At 38.5% G+C, this 24971-nt stretch overlaps 1 protein-coding gene across 1 annotated transcript; it reads left to right on the top strand.

Moving 5' to 3' along the window:
- The first annotated feature begins 1732 nt into the window (after positions 1-1732).
- On the top strand, positions 1733-23004 carry dcaf11 (ddb1 and cul4 associated factor 11). The gene is made up of 15 exons (XM_088401917.1): positions 1733-1935; positions 4934-5144; positions 6553-6680; positions 6757-6875; positions 8463-8527; positions 10493-10593; positions 10762-10908; positions 12913-12967; positions 13298-13366; positions 13557-13614; positions 15741-15926; positions 18733-18886; positions 19783-19935; positions 20066-20172; positions 21911-23004. The coding sequence occupies exons 2-15, from the start codon at positions 4948-4950 to the stop codon at positions 21980-21982; spliced, it is 1611 nt and encodes a 536-aa protein (XP_088258043.1). The 5' UTR covers positions 1733-1935; positions 4934-4947; the 3' UTR covers positions 21983-23004.
- Positions 23005-24971: the final 1967 nt, after the last annotated feature.

Consider the following 24971-nt stretch of genomic DNA (forward strand, 5'->3'; position numbering starts at 1 on the left):
TAAAATGAGTGGGAAGACACATATCTTGTTAAATCTCACACCCCTATTTTACATGTAATTTTCCAAGAGAGCAGGATTTGAGTTCAAATCACGCAAATACCTTACTAAATGCCACACCCCTATTTTACATAAATTTTCCAAGAGAGCAGGATGTGAGTTCAAATCATGGACAGTTTATTCATTTCACCCGCCAGCCTATCTTGGCTGTAATTTTTTTATGTTTAAAATAATTTGTATTATTATTTTATTATTATATTAAAAATTAAAAATGTATGAAATTTGAAAAATATATATGCATTTTTTTCATTTAATTTATACATTTTCTGCCTGGTTCAAGCCGATAAAACATGAAGATGTTCAGCATAACCAAACAAATACCAAAAATTCCCACTTGCTATATGTTCATATTCTTTACTAGTAAAATACAAATTATAAAAAAGATGGTTTTTCTCCTGATTTATTTTTGTTTTACCTATTCAAGCTGTTCCGATTTTAAAATGGTCATCCCACCCCCACCAATGGCAAAAGGTCCCATTTACTAAAAATGCTACATTTTCACCATTAAAATACCCACAAACATTTTTTTTCTTGTATTTTTTTTCTTTTTTTACCAATTCAAACAGTTCTTACTTTAAACTGTTTGTTGCACCCCTGCGGATCCCCTAAATTCCTGCTTATCAGAAATTCAATAGTTTCTCCATGAAAATACCCACATAAAATAGAAACTAAGATTTTTTTTTATTTCATTTTTCTTTTCATATTTTGACTGATTATCTGTAGCAAAATACAAATTTCTCACCTTTCCAACTCTAAATTCTAAATGCTCAACTTCACCTTTAAAAACACCACACTTTTTTATGTTTTTTAGTTTTAAAACATTTTTCTCTTTTTCTCCTCTTTATACTTTTTTTTTTAACTTATTCATGCTATTCCATGTTTGAAATGGTTATCCTGTCACTACAGTTCAAAAAGATCCCTTTTACAAAAAATTCAACATATCCACCGTGCAAAAAACTGCAAAATTTGCAAGTTTGTAAAAGTTGTCTTCTGTAATTCATAAAACAATTAAAACCATTTTTTTGACTGATTTAAGCTAGTATATTTCACTGCCTGCCTCCCGGGTGGCTCGGTTCAGTGGTTAGAATGTTCGCCTCACGGTTCAGGGACCTCAGTTCAAATCCACCTCACTATACCCTATTGGCATCAGGATAGGCACCAACAAGCCTGCCACCCTAGTGAGGTTAAGCAGCTATAGAAAAATGGATGTTTACCTTATCCCGACCAATGCAAATAAATTCCACTTACCATATGTTCACAATTTAAATGACTACAAAAAAATATATTAATTTTTTTCTCCCGCAGCATCAACATTTGTTGACCTATTGTAAAAAAAAAAAAAAAAAAAAAATCTAAATTTATCAAATAATATTGGCATCAATTACCGGTAATAATAACATTTGATTTTCTAGCATTTAACAACACAACATATGATTAGATAGATTTACATGGCGTGGATCTAGGCAAAATTTTTAGGTCATGCAATTATTTTGACAAGTGGTGCTCTATTTCAAAGGCAAAAAACAAAACAAGTAAACAAAAAAAGTTTATGTGTACATTATAATCACTATACTGTACATACAATCGGGCAAAAACGTAATTTATTAATTTCTCGCGACATTTAGGACAGCCAATAGCTACTTTTCTTATTGGAGAGTTCACAACAGTGCGTGATAGTGAGGGGGCAGGGGTATACTTTTTGTAAACAACATGGCGTTTCGCCGACTAGCCGATAGATAAAGCGCCGTGCAGTCAACGTTGGGATTTTTTTTTCTTTATTGTCAACCACAAGACGTTTTCTGTTGTATTCAACCGAAGCAACACAACGGGGCTGACAACCACTGAACGGTGTCAGGGAGACCGTTTGACAACCAAACGGTAATGTAGACGCCAGAGTGGTTAGCATTGGGGCTAGCTAGCCTGAAAATCAGCTCATGTAACATGAAGACAAGAAGCGAACAGTGCATATGTTGCTTCCTGGTTTAATAGTTGCGAAACATGTCAAATGGAGAAAGGATTGCAACCAGCCCGATCAGTTAGTTTGCATGATTTTTACAACTTAATTGGTCCTGTATTTGCAAGCGCTTCACTGTTCAAGTTGTTTACGCTTTGACGTTGTTTTGTTGTGCATAGCTTGGTAGAAGTTCTTTCCAATGAAGTCGTTTCTTATGTTTTGTAAGAGCAAAGTATGAGGTGTAGTTGTTTTATTTGCCCTTATATCTAGAACAAACGACCTCGTTGAATTGCTTGCCCTTTTCAGTTTATTATTCATTTAAACTCAAAACAGAATAAATCGTGCTCTCACACACGCACACAAGTATACTTGTTTATACTTGTTTGCTTCACCCTATTAAATACCCTGTATTTGATAGGGTGAAGCAAAAGTCACCTGACAAGAAATTTATTCTTTTTATTCAACATTGTTTTGATTATACATTGCAGTACGATTTTGATTGCTATCGTGTCTAAGTATTTAACATTCCCAGTTATTTATTTATTTTAACTTGGCAATAGACATAGTAGTTTCTGACAGTTAACCACAAGCCAAAAAAATAAATAAATAAAAACGGTATTAAAATTACAGCTCTGTCTTTTTCCATGGAGCATAATCCTTTATTTTTATTTATTTATTTTTTTAAACTAATGAATTTAAACTATTGAATTTAAACTATTGAATATTTGGTAACATGTTGACACAGTGCTCCTTCATATTCAGGTAATATATTTTTGAGACAAAAACCTTCTTCTTATCCTCAATCCATGCCAAGAAGGTAGTAAAAAATAAATAAATAAATAAACAGTGATTTCCATCTAATTTTCAGAAGCGCATTGTTAAGTCAACTCTGCAAGCACTAGTAATACCGTATCACTGAACTTCAACTTCACCTCACTTCCACAAATGTCCACTGTGAGGGGCTCTAGACTTTGAAAAAAATTCCTCTAAATCAGGGGTCTCCAAACTTGGTCCTCCAGGGCAGCTGCCCTGCATGTTTTCCAGGTTGATGATCCTGATCATTTCAATCAGGTGTGTCGAGGAAAGAAACCTGGATAACATACAGGGCAGATGATCCTGATCATTTGAATCAGGTGTGTCGGAGAAAGAAACCTTGAAAACACACAGGGCAGTGGCCCTCGAGGACCAAGTTTGGAGACACCTGCTCTAAATGATGTGCTACATTTTCAAAGTCGATTGCTATCGCTTGTCTTAAAATTGTACACGAAGCAAGTTCATTTGATTGGCTTGAGGAATATTAGTTTTTGATCAAAAATGCCTTTTCAGAGTCAAATTTTGAGCTCTGCAAGCAGCCAATCAAATTCTGTTCCGTTCAAATGCCCACTTCTTTATATCAAGTAAAAAAGAAAAGTGGTCATCACAGCTTATAGACAGTTTTTGAAACCTTGAGTTAAAAAAAATAAAATCAAATAAACTACAGTAAACCTTGAACTCAGTTATCAGACCATGCATACTTAGCAATAGGTATTGTGTCATGTTTTCCATGTTTTGTGTTGAACTCTGCTACAGTCTTGGGACACTTCCACACATAGTAGTGAAGTTACTTAATTTTTTTGTTCATTTGCCAAGGACACCCTAAGGGAGGTTAAAGTAGTGAATTTGAAATATAGACATGAATGCCAAATCATCTTCCAAAAAAAGTGAACAGAGCATAACAAAGCCAAGTTTCATTTTTTGGACACTTTTTGCATTATTTCTTTTCGTATTATTTTCAGCAACAGGGGCGGATGTTCTGGGCAGCTGTGGCGATGTTAACAAATGATCATGGCCAAATGCAATAATCCAAAACGTCTAAAAACAAGAGGGAAAATGACATCATACCATCAAAACATTAAAAGCTAAGGACACGAAACAGGGTTTGTGTTGTTCTTTTTAATGTTTTTTTTTTTAAATAAGACAAGAACTACTGTCTACTTGCTGTCACGTATAAATATTAAATTATGTGACATTTTATGTGAAAATACATTTTTATTTTAGATTATATGAAGAATTTCCCATATTTTTGCTTGAGACTTAAGCTCTTCAAATAGTGTGGATTTAGCGAAAAGGCCTGAAAGTCATATACAGTACGAGTGTTACCTGAACCCTTTGATCTTTATAGTAATAGTCAAAGTTTAAAAATCATAATTGAAGTAATCATGATTGCATTTTTAAATGTGAAAAGGTAAATATTTACAGTTATAGATATTCAGAAAGTATACTTTTATTTTTCTCTATTTTAAACATGACTGCCTTTTGTCATACACTCTATTATCTATAACCCTTTACCAATTGAACAAAGAACACCTCCTGACATTAATTAAATGAATTGAAATATTTGGTTAGTACGAAAATGTTTAGATACACGTATGTGTGCATTAATTTATTTTATCAGCTAACTACATCAAATAGCATGCAGGAAGCGCTAACCATTTTGCCCACTGGGAGGAGTTTGTTTTGAATGTTGTCTTCTGTTTACAAGTATTTTAGAGCAAAATGCATTGAACACTTGCCTTCTATCAAATTGGATTTTCTGTTAGAAAATGTTAGATGATGATTCTTTTTTCTTTTTTTTTTATGGACTGATGACTTACCGATCAGTGGAATTTACTGACAGAAGTGATGACGGAAGTGACTTTAAAGTAATGATGATGGACAGACTTTTGATTACAATATGGTTTAACTTGAAGAGTTTGATGGACTGACTAATGTGGACGTTTTCCAGGAATGCTGACGAAAGACATGACAAAATTTTGTAACATGTCCTCTGTATGAATAGGACCTTGCAGCAGACGCTCCTCGGGGCTTAATTAGCAGTTGATTAAGGAAATGTTATGGAGCATCTCAGATGGTATGTTAATTTGAGGTCTTTCTTCTGGTCAGGTGCTCTCCAGTCTATGGGCTCTCAGTCCAGTTCTGGGATGTCTGGTGGAAGGGGATCCTCCAGTGGCAACCCAGCTGAACAGTCCGAAGACCAAAACCAGAGCAGCAGTAGCAGTGGCAGCAGTAGCAGCAACAGGCAACCCGGGGACACATTGTCAGCATCAGAAGAGGACGTCGACTTAGCTGAAGTGCTGGCTTACCTACTAAGGAGGTAAATTTTTGTCAACTCAAATACAATAACAATGAGAACTTTTTTGCAATTTTTGTGTGTGTTACATTTTCAATGTAAATCTATTTTTTATCATCTTTGCACATGGTCTGCAGATTTAATGTTTCATTTTAAAAGGATTTACAAGCAAAGTGGTGCCTTGTAAGAAATTTTTAAAAAATTGCGCGGGGGTGTTTTCCATACAGTGATTTTTTTTTTCCTATTTTGAGTGCAGTATCTTAGTATCTTATGTAAATTATCTAATTCGTGCCAAGCAAAAAAAAAAAAAAAAAAAAGGACAATGTGGAACCTTACCTTTCGAATGAGTCAGCATCTGAGTCAGCATTAGCAGGAGAGTAAACAACCGAAAACTAGAGTCCAAACTTAACGGCAAAAAACATTACTTTATTGGGACAGACACAAAAAGAAACTGGATTTTATTCCCTATAATAAATCTGGGGTGTTGAATGGTGTTTATTTGATTCCTGTTGATTAAACTTTGATTAGAATGACTTTACGTATATGGTTAATGTAGGATAAAGAGTTTCACATTTAAAAATTTTCAATTGGTGGTGTGCCTCAAGATTTTTTTTTAAAATAAATAAATGTGCGTTGGGTCAAAAAGGTTGAAAACCACTGCGCTACTTACTGCTACCAATGAGTGAACAGCTGGCAATAATAGGATGTAGTCTGGCATCTGGGGCGGCATGGCTTAGTGGTAGAGTGGTCGTCTCCCAGCCGAAAGGCCGTGGGTTCGATCCCCCGACCATCAAGACCATGTCTAAGTGTCCTTGAGCAAGACACTGAACCCCCAGTTGCTCCTGATGCTGCGTCATCAGTAGGTAAATGACTAGTTAGTGTAAAGCGCTTTGAGTACCTAAGGTAGAAAAGCGCTATATAAGTGAAAGTCCATTTACCATCTGTAACCTTGCTTTCTTTTTTTACTTTTTTTCCTATGATATGACATCGGCTAGCTTGTAATTCTATGTAGAGGGTGTGCGTTAAATTGCACTTTCAGGGCTTTTTACCTCTTTAAAACGAATAAGACGAACTGTCTTTTCTTAATAAAATCTGTGTTACGGGAAAATGAAAAAAAACATTCAACTTACAACGTCAAATATAGCTGTCATGTTTTAGAAAAACTAGTCTCAATGCAAAATAAGGCTGGATGCATTCTTATTTAATACATTGGCCGATTGTCTTAATAAACAAAAGGGTCTTAAATTGGGATTAAAATGTGTTCTATAATATCAACGATCATTAATCTTTTTGGGCGGGAGTTTTTTGATCATTGCAATGTTTTTTGATCCGATGCACTACTTGTGCAACTCAGGCAAGTGAGATGCGACACAATCACTGCTGTGAAGATCCCTATTGCAACTCAAATTGTGTGTTTTGTTTTTTTTCTCAGGGGCCAGGTCAGACTGGTCCATGGCAGCGGAGCTACAGGGTTGGAGCTCGTCCAGTCATACTCAGACTCCGATGAGGACAGCGATGGGGCATGGGAGGGTCGGCTGGGCAACCGCTACAATCCGCCCGGTAACCTCACAAAGAAGAAACAGTGAAATATTCTGAATGACTGTCAGCAATTGTGAGTCCTGTGTTATCTTGATAGTGGACGCCCAGCCTGACACACACGAGGTGGATCGCAGTGAAATCAGAACTCAAATCCTGCTTGCCACTGCTTCGTCCGACCGGAAACGCAAGACAAGTTTCACACACATGTTAACAGAGGTGAGTCGTAAAGCTCAAACAGCGAGTCTGTCAAAGCTTACAAAAGTACATGTGTCACAACTAATCAATGAAGTGACAACCAATCAACCACCAAATTAATCAACTACCATTATAATAAGTGATTAATCTTTTAGAGCCATTTTTAAACTTAATTATGCTTTTTCTGTTATGGTAATCTTCACTAAGGTTATGTTCACAAACACACATTCACACAACCCACTATTATAGCGATGGACAATTTAGCATTTTCAAGAACAATGATCCACAGTTTCCAAATTATGGGGAATATAAAATACAGATGCTGCTCGACATTCGACGTAGAAACAGTCGGAGATACAAGCAGAGTTGCTTGTGAGTCAGATTTTGTATTTAGCACATTTCCTGAGATACCAAAGGCTCTTAAATTGGGATTAAAATATGTTTTACAACATAAATGAAGACATTTTTTTTGGGGGGGGGGGGGGGGGGGTTGATCATTGCAATGCTGCTAGTGTAAACAAATATTGCCTCCCAGTATGCCTTTCCCCCACGTATAGTGTAGTGCAGGTTGGACATAGTGTAGGATAGACATTTAAATATAGTACAGTACTCGAGGAGAATGTGCTCTCTGCCAATCCTCTCCGTTTTAGTCAAGGAGGAAATGTTCCGAGAGGCCAGTCATTGCTTCGAAATATAGTGTACCATTGCAAGAAGTGTATGATGTTAACAGGCTTTGGTTGATTTTTATGTTTCTCCTGGAAGCATGGTATAGTGACAATGATCAATTGTCAGAGCAGCTATCAATGTACTAAACAACACAGTTTTTTTTTTTTCTTCCTGATTTATTGGGGGGGGGTTTCAGGTTGATTTTTATTTCGAACAACTTATGAACGAATTCAGCTAACAAACATGCGCCCAGAATGTAACTCATTTGTGTGTCGAGGAGCATCTGTACTGTTTTTAATGTAATAATAAAATAATATTTTTTTGTAGCTGTAGTTAGAATAACCTGCAATTGACATGTAGTTGAACTTGAATCTGCATCAGAGATGTCTCATGTACTCTTGATGTTGCTTTTCAGTTTAAAAAAATGATTGTGAGTACACCGTCCCTGTGTGGCTTTCGTGAGTCATATGAGTTTGCAAAACACGGAAAGACTGCATTGATTTGGTGATCCATGCATAACGTTAGTGCCACATTGGTCTTTGTGGTCAAGACACAGACAACTATTTGGTCTCTGGGCTGTTTTGTCTCTTTGTTAAGTGAAATGGTATATAGCATACCTTGACTTTGCTGTCTGCAACATTTTCCAGACCACTTTCAAGACGTAAATCTTTGCTTGCTTTACTTTGCTCAATGAGGACAGGGCCAGTTGAAATCCCTTTCAGATTGACTTTAGATTGACTTTCAATAGGGGCAGTGCGGTGAGATCATAGCACAAGTGCACTTTACAAAATTGACAACTACTTCTTTGGTACTTATTGATGTGAATGTCTTCCAGTTTGATATTCTCACTCCGAAATTACAATCTTTTTAATAATGTTATCTTTTGTTGCGGTTGGCACATATTAATGTGTGTATGTTTGTGTTTTTTGTCATCTTGATTAGAGGGCACAAGGAAGATGTAGAAGCTCAAGTTTTTCTCATGGAGAGTGCAGTCGCATCCGCTCACAGTAAGTGCCACATAAAACTAGACAAGACACACAGTAGGCATATGGAATGTTTCCTCCACTTAAAATACGCTGAATGGTACAGACCCCTTTCTAATGAAGTTGGCACATATGTTAAAATTAACAAAAACAGATTATAATGATTCGCAATTCATGTTCAACCTATATTTAAGGGAGTACACTACAAAGATTACAAGCATATTTAATGTCTAAATTTTTTTTTTTTTTGGTAACTTTGAATTTTATGGCTGTAACACAGTCCAAAAAGGCTTGGGAAGGTTAATGTTGATCAGTGTTTCATCTCCTTTCCTTTTAACAACATTCAATAAACGTTTGGGAACTAAGGAAACGATTGAATATTTGAAGATGGAATGCGTACTTGAGGTACAACTTCAATTATGGCAGTACACGGTTGTATAATGTAGTTTAGTGTTGCTTCGCTGAAATTAGCAGCGGTATCCATAAAAAGGATGTTGCTTGGATGGCAGCATGTGTTTCTCCAAAACCTGTATTTATCCTTCTGGTATCTTTACAAACATGAAACAAACTTCTGGTATCTTTACAAACATGAAAGTCATTCATGCCATTTACGCTAACACACCACCAATACACAAATACTATCTTTTGAACTTTGCGTTCATAGAAGTCCGGATACTTCTTTACCTTCTTGGTCCAGAGGACATAATGCTCACAATTTTCAAAAACAATTGCAAGGATGGACTCATCAGACCACAGAACATGTTTCCATTTACATCAGTGCATCTTAGATGAGCTTGGAGTCAGAGATGTCTGCGGTATTTCTGGCTGTTGTTTATAAATGGTTTTTGTGTTGCAAAGCAGAGTTTGAAGTTGCGCTCACAAATTGTCACACCCAACTGTATTTAATGACAGTAGTTTTCTGAAGTGTTCCTGAGCCCATGTGATGATGTCCTTTACACATTCATGTTGTTTTCCAGTCCAATGTGCCTGAGGGATCAAAGGTCTTGTGCATTCAATGTTGGTTTTCGGCCTCTCCGCTTACATGCAGTGATTTCACTGAGTCTTTTCACTGGACCGTAGATAATGAAATCCCTAAATTCTTTGCATTTGTACGTTAATACTAAACCCATTGTCCTTAAACATTTCGACTATTTTCTCACATACTTGTTCACGAGGTTGATTGTCACTCCATCTTCCCTTGTGATTGACAGAGTCCTTCAGGGAAGCTCCTTTGAAATTCAGTCACTGTACCCAATTTGCCTGTTCATCTGTTGGATGTTTCAAACTGGTGTTTGATAAGCAGACCTCAATTTAGTTCTGTCATTTTTTTTTTCCTGATTTTTTTTTTTTGTCTTTTTTGCCACTAGACTCATCTTTTTGGAACATGTTGTGCGCTTCAAATTCCAAATAAGCTAATATTTACAAGAAAATATTACTTCGTTTACGAATTTGAGCATTAAGCATTTTATTTGTAGTGCATTCTATTGTATATACAGTGGTTAAAAACATTTTTTTCAAATCACTGACAAGCAGTTAAAAAAATAGATGGATTCAGTTTATTTTTTTATTTATTTTTTTTATTATTATTATTTTAACACATAGTCCCAAATTCATTTTACTGTGTATGGAGTGCACTTTCATATCACTTTCTACACCATATGGCGCTCAAAGCACTTTCCAAAGGCTCACAATTGCCCATTCATATACATACACAGACATTTATGCACCAGTGGAGGCTGCTACCACACAGGGTGCAACCATTGCCACCGGTAGCAAATAAGACTCCTGTGTCTTGCCCACAACATTCTGGTTGGTAGATGAGCACTCTACTGCTGAGACATGCCACCCTATGTCATGCTATGTTTCATTATTTCGTTATGCAACCATCAAATGGTTCTGGAGTCTACTGTACTTTTATGTGTAATTAGTACAATGTATTTATGAGGAGAATCACACTGTTGTCATACATCCCTTATGTTTCCACTCTAGTTTCCTGCCAAACTATGTCTCTCAAAAGGCTACATACCACCACAAAGCTTTCTGTGGCGTCTACAGCGAGGATGGCAACATGTTTCTCTCTGCCTGCCAGGGTAAATTTTGAAGATCAAAACAAAACTGAAACATAAGTTATTTAAGTAAATAAAGATTGATGCTGTGTACTGTGCATGAGGTGTGTGCGTGAGGCATGCACTATCCATTAAAAATTAGTAATGCACACTGTTGCATGTAAAATTTCAATGATGGTTTGTCCCTTCTAGATCAGAACATCCGCTTATATGATACAAGCAGAGGACGCTTTCTACTTCGGCAGATTGTGAAGGCTCGAGATGTTGGCTGGAGTGTTCTGGACGTCTGCTTCACGCCGGACGCTCAGCACGTGCTCTACTCTAGCTGGTCTGACTACAGTAAGAAAAGGGCACAATGGAGTCTGGCAGTTGTATTACTTTGCTCTGTGTGCGGACTATATTTCTTCTAAATGATTTTAGACAGCATGTCAAACAAGTAAACACTTTACATTAAATTTTGTTTAAATCAAGGCTCAAATAAGGGAAATGCCATAAATGCCTCTATTAGCTTTCTATCAAAATGATTAAGGTGACTGTAATAATAAGCCTTCTTGATTAAATGTTTATTTTCCCTCAAACGCATCCAGCAGGGAATGACGCACTAATTGACTACTCTGCTGTAAAATGCTGCCTTAACTTCCTTTACATCATTTAAGTATTATGTTTTGTTGCATTGATGAAATTTGAGAAATACAATAAAGAAATCACATTTTTTTTTAGTCATTTTTATTTTGAGGATTCAAGAAAACACTAAAAAGAAGCGGCATCCTCGGACCTGAGCAACAAATCACAATATTATCCTTATGTGTCATTTCAAGTATATGCTTTCAAAAATTTGAAATCCCTTTAGAAATGCAGCTAATTTGTTACTAAATAGGTGCTTGTCAAAGAATTACGTTCTTACCGGTTCAATGTGACTTCTGTTATCGGACATGTAAGTGTTTGTGTCACTTGACAACTTCTTATTACAAAGCAAACATGCAGGAAATACATCCACAGGTGTAAAGTTCCAGATGTTGTCTCTTGACACCGCTAGGCATAAAACATATCATTCTGAACACGTACAGCGTAACGCAAAATAAACACAGATCAGCGTTGTATGATCCCATCCACTTGCCTTACACGTGAAAGGAATCTGAAAGAAATACGGTCGTGTGCTATGCCATGAATGTTGGTTGATAGAAATGTTGAAATTTAATATTTATCTTACGAATTTTTCCAGCATTGGAAAACATTAAGAATGTTTGTGGCATGGTTATAAACCATATTGTCAGGTTCATTTGGTAGACATTTATAAGAATCTAGACAACAAAGATGAAAAGGCACTCTATTCTTTTAGCAGCTCATGAGCAGAACGTCGAAGGACTGCACAAGTCCTACTCTTCTTGAAGCTTTTTCATTCAGGGGTTGCTAGTTGCATAAGGGTTCCGACCCTAAAAGGGCAAAAGCGCAGCTGGGAGGGGGGGAAAAAAAAAACAAAAAAACATGGCCGGAACCCAATGTACTTGTCCATCGATGTGTGTGCCTGTGGGTGGAACATTAGTATATGTCTGGCAAAACATTCTGTGTAGTGAGACATTCTGCAAGACATTTGTAAATCACAAGTGACACCTGTCTGCAGATTGAGCTGGCCTTCCCACGGCAAAGTTTGAGCCATCATTCATTCTCACAGCAGAGCATTTCTTCATTGCAAGCAGTGCATTCATTTTCACAATAAAGTGTTATTCATTGCAAGAGGTTATTGATTGTAGCAAATGTATAATCACTACATTTACAATTATTCTTACACATATTAAAACAAAATATATTCCCCACCATCTTTTTCATTTTCATACTTTTTTTTTTTTTTAAGCCCCAGTGAGCCACAAGGAGTGTGATAAAAAGAACATGGTTTGCTGAACCCCTTCATTTGGGAAAAAGGCCACTAGTTGAAAAAAAAAGTAATTTTGACTGAGAGAGTATATCTGCATTAATTTCAAACATCCTGCTTTAAAACAACGGACTGTGTGATTGACTTTTGATTTATAAGTGCTCAAGCCCCTATACCCCGAGGGGCAAACATTTGTGAATGTCTGTGACGGTATCTGAAGTTTGCTCTTGTCGGGGTTCGTCAGAGGTCGCAAACGCTCGCCAGAGATGATCCTGTACGGTTTTTGAACGTGTTCCAAATTTCCTTTCAACTAGAAATACTATTAAAAAGCTGTTGGCGAATGTCTGGAGAACAGCAATCTTGAACAAACCTGACTAACATCTGACGAATATGCATTTGCTACATTTGCCATCACTTGCAAACAGCGGGATAGGGGCTTAAGCATTTATCTCTTTTGTGTTTTTCCCATGCAGTTCATCTGTGCAGTATCGATGGGGACGGTGAAAACCACACTGCATTGGACCTCAAGTTAGTGTTTCCCCTCATAGTAACTAAAACGTTTTCAAAGCAGGTGATTTGTCACTCCTCACCAAATGGATTTACTCTTCCCTCAATTTCCATATTAAATATTGATGTATTTGTCATCCCTTTTCTTTTAATTCCTTGTTTTGTCATTTGCATTTTTGTTAATCGCAAAAATGACTGGTCTTTGACCGCCGTAAGCTTCATGTACTCTTTAAAAATAGCATCTTTAAAAGTGATGCATCAAGCTTTTTCTTTCTTTGTACAATATGGTATTGTTTGTAACTGGCGTCAATTAACCTGTTTCATATATGCTTTTTCTGTTTTGTTTTGTAGTCCAGATGAAAGGAGGTTTTGTGTGTTCTCATTGGCTGCATCCACAGATGGAAAAGAGATCCTGGGAGGGTGAGTGCAATTTGTTTTTCTTAGGTAATAAAAGTTTGTTTCAAGATTGAATTTATTCGACTTGTTTTCGATTGAGAAGCTTATTACAAGCTCTCTTAAAATGGATCCACTTTTTTCAGCACAGTGGATTTATAAATAGACTGTCACATGACACTAGTTTGTTCAGCCTCTTCTCTTTCTCTTCATTCAGAGCAAATGATGGCTGTCTTTACGTTTTTGACCTCGAACAGAATAAAAGAACACTGAAGGTGAGTGAGTGTGCGTCATATCCACTGTCAGGACTCAAGTCTTGAGATATTCAATGCTGTTTTTTGTTTGTTTGTTTGTTTGTTTTTTAGACTCGTACGAGTACTCACCAATACCAAAATAACCAATACCATTAGTATTTGCATACATAATATTTCAATTAAATGAATTACAGGTACTTAAAAAAACCTTTCTTTTATTTTTGACCCAAAAAAAGAACAGTCACTCTGCAAAATAGATTCAAAGTCTAAATAAAACACTAACAACTCTCTGAATCCAGGAGTAGTTGTGTGAAGGCCTCAACCTTCTATACCTTCAACTCTATAGTATTAAAGCTGAGGCCTTCACATGTTATTCTACGCCAATTTAAGTATATATTATTATTATTATTATTATTATTATTATTATTATATTTTATTCCTCACACTTTCTTGTGTATGGAGTTACATTTGTGACCCAATCACGAGCGAGCGAAAATAGATTTTGAGCACAGAAAAAAATTTTGAGCGAGCAAAAATAGATTTTGAGCACAGAAAAAAGTATTGAGTGCACAATCATAAGAATTTGAGCGAGCAACGATGGATTTTGAGCACAGATAGAAAGGTTCACTTAAAATTCTCTTTGCTCACTCACGATAGCCCTCCCTCCCTTGCTCAACATCTAGCTCTCGCACGCTCAACATCAACCACTCGCTCGCTCGAGTTGTGTCTTTTCTGTAGAAAGATCAGATCTAATAAACGCACATTGATTGACAGTTTGGTCCAATTAGTTTGCTTGTTGTGTTCACTCAAAAAGAGCAAACGAGATTTCTTGTGTGGACTTGTGTGGGAGAAGGTGGACTTCTTTGGAAACAATGTATGGCCATTACTTTTATTATTACTGTTTTGTCTCATTTGATAAAAATACCTTGTTAGTTTTTGTACTTTAATGATATAAGCCAACCTTCTCGTGCCCAAGTGGATGTGATGCAATCTCGTTTGGTTTGGTTTGGTTTGGTATGGTATGGTATGGTGTAAGGTCTGGTATGGTATGGTAGTTTGTCTGTGCGTTTGATTTCCAACAATCATTCCTTTTCAATTGACATGGAGGCTAATGCTGAAGTTAATGCTAGAGTCGCATTTGTCCAATCTACATTTTGCTCTTCTTCAGCCAGTGAGTTAAAAAAAAAAAAAAAAAACGAGTAGATTTGATTTTCTGCTAAATGTCAGCGGGTCTGGCTTCACTGTACACTACGCTTTTAATGCAGATCAGCCAAGCAACACGGTGTTGCTTGGTGGAGCAACGTGTTTTTTTTTAAAAAAAAAATTATAACTTTATTTAACAATTTCAATTTTTCAACGTTAAACAGTGTTGATCAACATAGCACTGCCTCCCTACAGTGAGTATCCAATCACGTCACGTTCAACATGAGGCTTCTAGATGGCAACTTTATGACCCGATTGCCTATTGCAACTGTCTATTAACTAGATTGACTCATTCAGAAGGCCGCAACTGTTGATCGTGAAGTCCCTGGCCCCTGACTGCAGGTAGATTTCATACAGCCTGGCGACAAAAGTTAGCCGAATTCTAATTGACTAAAAACTCCAACCTGAAACTTCAACACTGGAAGGAGCGTAACCAAATAAATATATGTCATGAAAAGAACAGAATATGGAGAATAATTTATATATATATATATATATATATATATATATATATATATATATATATATATATATAATAGTTATTATAATTAGTAAAATAGTTATTATAATTAGTAAAATAGTTTATTATAGATATGATAATGATGTCATGTTACGTTAGTCCAGCAGAGAAGGCCTTGCTTGCCCTGACAGCCCACCGCTGGTATAAAGCCTTTGACTAAGTAAGAGGTAGAGTGCATTCTAGACTGGTTGCCAGCATCAGCTAGGATAGACTCCTGTTCACCTATGACCCTTATTTGTATAAGTATAGAAAAGGGATGAATTACTTTTTTTTTTTTTTGGGGGGGGGGGGGGGGGGGTAAACTATTGCAACATGTTGTTCAAAATGGGTGAAATTTGAAATTTGTCAGATGCAAGAAATTACCCTCCCAGTTGAGATACTATAGATGTTTTTCAGGAACGTTCTGTCTTACCTTCTTGGACAGATTGATGCCCACGAGGATGACGTGAACACGGTGGCGTTCGCCGACAGCTCATCCCAGCTGCTCTTCTCCGGCAGCGACGATGCGCTGTGCAAGGTGTGGGACAGGAGGACGCTGCGGGAGGATCAGCCACAGCCTGTTGGACAGCTGGCGGGCCACCGGGACGGCATCACCTTCATCCATAGCAAGGTGCGTGTTGCTACCTATCTAAAAACGGTGTTTGCAAAGTCTTTTCAATATGATCTTATCTTTTAACGGCAGTCTCAATGACACAGATAGCGTACACACACAGGTTACATTTATTTGGAAATGTGAACAATCTCCCCACAAAAAATCGTAAATGAGCATTAAGCCCTGCAGTGTGAACGTAGGCTTGGGAGGCAACCAAATTAGCTTTTTGCTTTGATTTATATTCAGGTCAGCTAGCTTCATTCTAATAAGGTGATATTTTGTATCAGAGCTGAGCAATTGAGAAACCTCCAGAAGGGACCACAGGTGGGAGGAGCCCCCTTCCAGGCCCACAGGTTGAAGTGGATGCTGCATGTACCAGACACAGAAACAATATAAATTACAGAAAACATATTGTGCTATATAGTGCAGTGATGTCTTGACAGCAGGCAAAGCTATTGGGCAGGAACCATCCCACATTCCAGCCCGTGATGGTCGACCAGCGCAGGACCCAATGGAGGCGGTCAAGTCAACCCTCACCATCTAGCTAGCCCCCTCTCCCAGCCGGAAGAGGGGGGCAGGAAAAAAGAAAAAAAAACAAGAAAGCTGCAGACAGGCTCAATTAACTAAATGCTTTTGAATATAAATGTGCTTTTAGTCGGGATTTAAACATTTCTACTGAGGTGGTTGCGCGAACTTCCATAGGTAGGGCATTCCATAGTACTGGCGCGCGAATGGAAAATGCCCTTGATCCCGCAGACTTCTTTTTAGCCGGTGGGGTCGATAGCAAACCGGCATTTTGTGATCGAAGTTGTCGGGACGGAACATAAGGTGATACTAAGTCGACGAGATAGGAAGGAGCTAAACCGTGTAAAATTTTATAAGTAATTAACAGCACCTTAAAATCACATCTCACGTGTGATTCAGTTGATGCTCAAATCCCGTGTGTACTTTGAAGGCTTCACATTGTAAAGCGCACACCAAAAATGCGTACGCCTTCGCCAAAGGTCGGCGAATTGCCTGTGGAACTCCTCGCTTTACAAATACTCCGGAAAGCCTGTTCCTCACCATCCATCCCATTTTTTTCTCTCCTTCCATTCTTTCAAAATATTAAACTGGCCACTGTAGTGAAAGCAATTGCTGAGTGGCATAATGGTGCCTGCTGATAGTGAGAATGGAGAATACCTACCCAAAACAGTACTCCCAAGTTCGACTTACGTATTTGTCAGTCCAAAACACCCTGTCAAATTGGATAAAATTTTGCCAAGTATCACCAAGTATCGCAAACGTTTGATTTCAGTTTTTGCAGCCGAAAGTGGCACATCTCTCGACAGTGGGACCCCGTGTTACGAATTTAATCCGTTCAGCGGCTAGGCTCGTAACTCGAATTGGCCGTATGACGGGCAATCCAAAACTATGTTAATTAGTGAATGCATGCAACGCGTGCAAAGACCTTAGGTAAAAACATCACGACTTTATACACATATTAAAAATGAGTAACATAACCTACTGTACAGTTAAATTAAATAACATAAATATACAAAGGAAAAATGACATTTACCTTTGGGGCGACGTGACTTGAGCTGGGTGGAGGCGGAGGGGAGCAGAGACCAACCCGCAGAATTTATTGATTTATTTTCTTGAACGGGAACTTTTCTCAAACTAGAACATATCACCGGCGATTTCCTTCTCTTTAATCCATAATAGAAGAAGCCTCTCCATTTTGTTGTTGACCGAGGTCCATCCCCTGACAAGGAAAGTCTTGCCCTTAGAAAATTGGCGAGCGGTTACGGCCATACTCACTAGCAAGGTTAACTATGCGTGCGCCTCCTTCGTATTTTTTTATTATCTCCTGCTTCGTTTCTATTGTCATCATCCTCTTACTTCTTCCTTTACCGCCACTTGCAATTTTAGGAGCCATGTGTAACAGATAAAGTTTGCAAAGTCTTCACAACACACCGATCGGCTCGTGCCATCAACCTAGATGAGGGCGTTCGGCCAATAGCATATCGGCATTTCTGTGATTGACGTGACGCCGGCCAATAGCATAGCCGCATCTCCGTGACTGAGACCGTGACTGTGACCTTAATCGACCAATAGCATATATATATATATATATATATATATATATATATATATATATATATATTTATATATATATATTTATATAATAGCATACTTCCGTGACATGCGAGAAAAGTTTTTGTTGTTTTTGTTGATGCAGCAAAGCGAAAAAAAATAGTGCGGGCACACTGACCGGCATGTTGGATGGTTCGTAAGACGAAAGGTTTGTGCGTAAAAGGGGGACAAAAAAAACGCCGCGGTCCACGTCGTAAGATGAAAAATACTTCAAACGGGGTTCGTAAACCGGGGGCCCACTGTATTATTAGGTTTAGGTGGCAATCCCATTTTCACCTATGGTCAAATAGGTTTGTATCCATCCATCCCTTACCAACAGCATTTTATATATCCTTGTGTTGTCTCAGTGTGAATTTAATATTGGTTTGACAACTTACAGGCGAACGTTTGTGACGTTAAAGAACACTGGCGAACCCTTGACAACCCCCTGGCATGCACTCGCGTGTGCTAGGGATAGTGAAATAGGGGCAACGGCTGTCATACAAAAGAGTCACAGAAGGTATCCAAAGAGCAATGAAAAAAATATAACATCAAGACTCGTATCAAATACGGGTTCTTCCTTAGCTCTTTCAGTGGATAAAATGGTGCCAATGTTTTATGACTGTGACTGATAATTTTTCAGAGGTCAATTTGGACACCAAAGTCCTTATTCACATCCAAGCATCAACTTTCATTGTCACCGTGGCAGGGTGATGCACGCTATCTGATCAGCAACTCGAAGGACCAGTCCATCAAGCTCTGGGACGTGAGGAAGTTCTCGCCCAAAGAGGGACTGGCGGCCTCGCGCCTGGCTGTCACGCAACAGAATTGGGATTATCGCTGGCAGCGGGTTCCTCAAAGAGGTATGTGCTACAACTGGAAAGAGCAAAACCTAGGTGAAAAGACTTCCAAGTTTGAATTCTAAAGCAGTATTTTTTTCCAATATTTATGTCCTAAAGGACATGCAAAAATCGCGTGCGCACCAGAAACTATTGCGTGCTCACCAGAAACTATTGCGTGCTCACTAGATAGTATCGTGTGCTCACGAGAAACTATTGCGTGCTCACCAAAAACTAATGGTTGTGTACTCGAGTAAAGTTGGCAAGATATTGGCAGATTCAGACTTTTGCAATCAATACCTCTCAGCCAAAACATTGTCTTAACACCAATGATGCCTTTGTGCCTTCCATCATAACATGGACTACGAGCTACAATGGCAAAAAAAAGACATTTGTAAAATATTTAAACCGTCCGTTTTGCTGAAAAGACGCCATTGAGGCTTGGCGAGTGCGCAGGGACCGTCTGCAAATTACTAGATGGAGAGGGGGAAAAAAGCAGTAACGCCACAATTTGTGACTTTGAAATCAAAGACCACATCAAAGACATTAAGATGATCATATTGCTACAGTGTTTTTGGATGAAAAAGCGTTTGTTTAATTTGTTTGTTTGGTTTGTTTAATGGACCCTGACGGTGGTTCAGTCTGCTTGCTGCTTTTATTAAAAATAATGCCGTAACAACCTCAGATAACACAATAAGTGAAAAACCGTAAAGTAGCGTCACCCCCACTTGACAGCGTGTCGCTGCTTTTTTCATGAAAAAAAAAAGGATATATACCTATTAAGCGATCAAGTAGCAACAAAGAAAATGATAGTAAACCTAACCACGCTCACTATTTAAGCTGTAGCTCTCTCTTTTGATTACTTTAACATATTCTCAAGCTGAACATGACTACTTCTTCTGCATGTTGTTTCTCCCAAGCACTGAGGCGACACAAGCTGGCCGGCGACACCTCGGTGATGACGTACCGTGGCCACGGCGTTTTGCACACACTCATCCGCTGCCGTTTCTCACCTGAGTTCAGTACAGGACAAAGGTTCATCTACTCTGGGTGTTCCACCGGCAAGATCGTCAGTAAGTGCAACCTCTGTTTTGTGCAGCTGTCTCTCTTATTGAGTTCATAATCTCTTTGTGTGTGTGTGTGTGTGTGTGTGTGTGTGTGCGCGTGTGTGTGTGCGTGCATGCATCATGTGTTGTTACACAGTCTACGACGTGCTGACGGGTGCTGTAGTTTCTAAATTGTTGGGTCACGGTGCCTGCGTGAGGGACGTCACTTGGCACCCATACGAAGACAACATCATCAGTAGCTCTGTGAGTGACATGCGAAATGTTTACACGTCCTTCACACAAGTATGAAAAATTTGAGAATTTGATTCATGGAATTTACGTCTTCAACGGAATTTGAAAATTGTCAAAAACTATTGTATCAGCTCTATTTTTGTATAATAAGTAATCAGTCCATGTCTTTTTGGGTGGGAGGGTTGGGTTTGGAAATGCAGGTACTGCAAAACCAGATGATTTTTAAAATGATCCGAATGAGTCTTGTCTTTCCTGTTGAGCGCACCTCAAGAGATTTCATAGCTTCCACTTTCTTCTCGTTTCCTTCACGCACACGTCAAAGAATAAATAGGCTAGCGCAATATGGCTACAGCAGAAGAAAGTGAACCATTCCTAAGACAGGAGTTGTATCGGCAGTGGTTTGGAAGCGGTTTGGGTTTGTGGCAACAGACGTGGAACTAGTCATGCCTCGCGGCAACGTTTGGTTAAACCCTGCTACAACAAACTTTATTTCAGTGTATTAAAGAGAGGCATCCACCCAAGTGGGGAAAATATCAAGCTTTGCAAAGGGAACAAAACCTTTTCAACCAACAAACTCCAGCTAAAAAGTACTGTATTTCTCTTGAGTACATGTCTCGCATCAAAGTCAACTTCCAAATTTTACTTGTTTGGGTGAATTTTACAAAAACGCGATTATAATTGTACCTCCGACTTTAGTGGTTACATTAATCATGGTTGTATAATTATAACACGTGTGTGTTATTAAAATGACAGAATTATGGTACTTTTAGATAGATAGATAGATAGATAGATAGATAGATACTTTATTCATCCCCGTAGGGAAATTCACATTTCCAGCAGTATCCTCAAGTCGAGATATAAAATATGAGAAATAAAATACACAAGATACACATAAGTCCAGTACAGAAGTATACTTAAGGTGCTTGTTAACAGTGTAAACAGAATAGTGTGAATCGTTGGAGTCTAGTGCAAGTATAATTAAGGTGCTTGTATAAAGTGAATAGTGCAGTGCAGAGTATTTCTTTGTATATCAAACAACAATACTGTTGCGGTTATGTGGGGAGGCAGAAACGAGACAAGTGCAAGGCGATGTATGCGCACGTAGACGCAAATGCTGAAACTGATGTTGCAACAAGAAAATGATTTGAAGTTTGAATGTATTTTTTTGACACAACTGAATGAATTTCTCGAAAAGCCCTCAAAGTCATCATCACTGTCTGACACAGCAAATAGCTCCTCCCATTTAAATCCCGGACATCCTCTCCTTCCCGCTTGTCATTTGCGCAAAGGTCCTCGTTACTCTTCCACGGGTAGTCATCTTCGAACCCGTCCAATTTGTTTGAAATATAGGTCTTCAGGAATGCTTTGCTGAAGCCATCTTTACCCAAGTGACAAGTGTGGCAAGATCAGTGTGGATCGGTTGCTTTTTGCTGTGTTTCTCCCCCATCTGCTGACATCCTCACGTGCCATGCCACTGCTCTCGCGTTTTTGTCTTGAACGGACAAGTCAAGCTGTTTTTTCCTTTTCTTGAAAGTGCAAACGCGTAAATGACATATTACTTATTTTGCATTCAAATTAATGTTATTCAAACAGATGTGTTAAGAAAACTGTTCTGCTTTTGAGTTATGGGGGTAGAAGTTGACCCCACTCAATGGGGATTGAAAATGAGGGGGAAATCTCGACTTGTACACAGAGAAATACGGTACTCGTGTGAAGCTGGAGAGACGTTCCTTTCTGTTTGTTTCCGCAGTGGGACTGTGCGGTGCAAATGTGGGAGCACAGACAAACTCATCCTCTGGACGAGGAGAGAGACAGAGAATGACGGCTCAGAGCTTGCGGGAGACAAGAACAGGACACAAGGACTTGACGCTGCAAAAGGAGCCCACACACGGAGGAAAGTCCACTCACAAGAGACTCAGCTTTCAAATTCAGCATTGGCTGTTAGCATACAATTGTAGAGTAAGACGCTTGGGCTACCAAAAGAAAGACACCGTTAAGTGTGTTTTTTGTTTGTTTGTTTTGTTGCCTATTTCTGGTGCCGAGCCAAGCACTGAATTTAATGAATTTACTTAACTATTGAGCTTTTCACTTGAAAATGAAAGCATATTTGAACATTGTGGGGTGAATATGGCAAGATGTGTATAAATGAAGTTGTACAGTATTCTAATTATGCAGATGCTTGGGCTCAAGTATATTGAAAAGACGACAGCTTTTGTGCGATTTCAGGGGCCAAATTCTGCAAAAAAATATAACAAAAAAAGAGAAAAAGTACATCTCTAATTTTAAGATTGAAAGCTGACACGCGCTTGCACAATGGCTGCTTTAGGTGCACCGTTTATTGTATCTCACTGCTTAGATAGGTAAATCATTGTGGGGGAATAGCTTTTTGGATCCCCAGTCAGAACCCAGGTCTTGAAAATTGAAATATTTTTTAAAATACACTTTTGTTACACATGAATAAAATGTGTTAATACTTCTGTTCAATTATCTTGAGTGTGTGTTTGTGTGCATGTAAGTGTTTGCATGCTCAAAAACTACAAACCGATTTTGCTCTTGAAATAGTCTTTGGACCGAGGGTGATTAACGTGTCGTTTGATGACCCAGTAGATCGTGGGAGTTGAACTTTTTTAGAAATGCTGGAAAAATATTATACAACTTTTACTACTGTGGATTTTCACATGCTGAAAATTATGTTATTATTGTACAATATCGTATTAAGAAATGACTGCTCAGGCGAACCAATCAGAGAAGCTGATGTTATGACGAGATCTGTTTTAACCAATTAGAAGTCCTGTACTTGCGGCGATTGCATTATACATTAAAATAAAAATAATTAAAAATAAACCACAACCTGTCACATTTGACAGTCATTTCAAGCAATGCTCATGGCTTCGAACACTGTTACTATGTAAAAAATTCCCAGTGACAATCAGCTTGTTTTGCAGTTTGTAAAACAATTACCAACAGCAATCTGCCTGTGCATACTCAACTAAAATATCAACATTTTGGTGACAATAAATGGTCTGTAAGTATTCTGAATTAAATAAACCACAACCTGTCACATTTGACAGTCATTTCAAGCAATGCTCATGGCTTCGAACACTGTTACTATGTAAAAAATTCCCAGTGACAATCAGCTTGTTTTGCAGTTTGTAAAACAATTACCAACAGCAATCTGCCTGTGCATACTCAACTAAAATATCAACATTTTGGTGACAATAAATGGTCTGTAAGTATTCTGAATTAAGAACATTTGTGTCAAATTTTATTTCCACTTTGATTTTCACGCAACAGATACTGCAATACTATTTTTTTCCACTTAAATATATTAAATATTCTAATATCAATCAAGCAATTACACATTGTTTAAAAAATGCATTAAAAAAAATGAGTACATCATGGTGGTAGATGAACATCCTAATCACTTGGCCAGTGCTGGCCAGATAGTCCCAACATGTTTCAAGGTTGAAGGTGTCCTACAATGTGCTTCGACTGGCCATGACATTGGTCGTGCGGTTGCATATCATTCACGCTCGCGTGAAGAGGGCGGAGCTATCAACCTATCACCACTTGGCATTCTGTTAACACCAATGGTGGAGGAAGATGCCAATCCGACAGGGGAGACTAAACTGTTTTGTGAGCGTCTTCTGGGAACATCTGTCAGAACCGCCAACAGAACTGTGACGACATTCTGGTGGAGGACGTGGACATTGAGCCCAAGTGGGCTATGTTCCGTAGCTCCACTGTTGATGCAGCCGACCAGAATTGTGCAGGTAGGTGCCAGGGGGGCGGCAACCTGCGGCTCGAGAGCTGCATTTAGCTCTTTAGCGCCGCCCTAGTTTCTCCCTGTAGTTTTTTCAAAAATATATGAAAATAGAAAAAGGCAGGCTAAAAAAATGGCTGAAAATCATTTTAGTTTTAATATGGTTTACATACATGACACAAACATTCTTAATGTTTTCCAATGCTGTAAAAATCTGTGTAAGAAGTACCATGATTCCCAAAATATAAGACGCACTTTGTTTTCCCAAAAATGAAGAACAAAAAAGTATGGGTGCGTCCCATAAAAGGTGACTTCAAAACACAGTAGCGGCCGTGACTTTCACACCTCCTTTGGGTGAAATGGCTCGGTGGTAGAGTGATCGTCTCCCAGCTGAGAGGGTCAAGACCATGTCGAAGTGTCCTTGAGCAAGACACTGAACCCCCAATTGCTCCTGATGCTGCGTCATCAGTAGGTAAATGACTACTTAGTGTAAAGTGCTTTGAGCACCCAAGGTAGAAAAGCACTATATAAGTGAAAGTCCATTTACCTCACCAAAATTAAAGGAACACTTTTTTTTTTTATTGGGCCTGGCATGAATTGAATTAAATCTGAATTTCAGCTGTATTGGTGTTCATGGAATTAACAACAGGTGCAGTTGGGGGGCAACAATTAGAAAACCCTCAAAACAAGACTGGTTTTACATGTGTAGGTCATTTTAAGTTTCTCCCTCTTGATCTATTTTGGCTGGTTTTCCACTCATGATGATTTTGGCTTGCGTAATTATCTCTACTGGCAGTATGAGGTGATTCCTTAACCCCACAGAAGTTGCACAGGTTGCCCAACTTCTCCAGGGTGGCACATCCACACGTGCTGCAGCAAGAAGGTTTAATGTGTCTCCCAAGACAATCTCCAGAACATGGAGGAGATTTCAGGAGACTGGTGGTTATTCTCAGAGACAGGGCCATAGAAGGTCCTCAACCCCTCAGCAGGACCGATACCTGCTCCTTTGTGCAAGGCGGAACAGGCTGACCACTGCTCGTGGCCTACA

The sequence above is a fragment of the Hippichthys cyanospilos genome, chromosome 19 (genome assembly GCF_059441005.1).
Source record: "Hippichthys cyanospilos isolate Australia breed blue-spotted pipefish chromosome 19, RoL_Hcya_1.0, whole genome shotgun sequence".
NCBI classification, from domain to species: domain Eukaryota; kingdom Metazoa; phylum Chordata; class Actinopteri; order Syngnathiformes; family Syngnathidae; genus Hippichthys; species Hippichthys cyanospilos.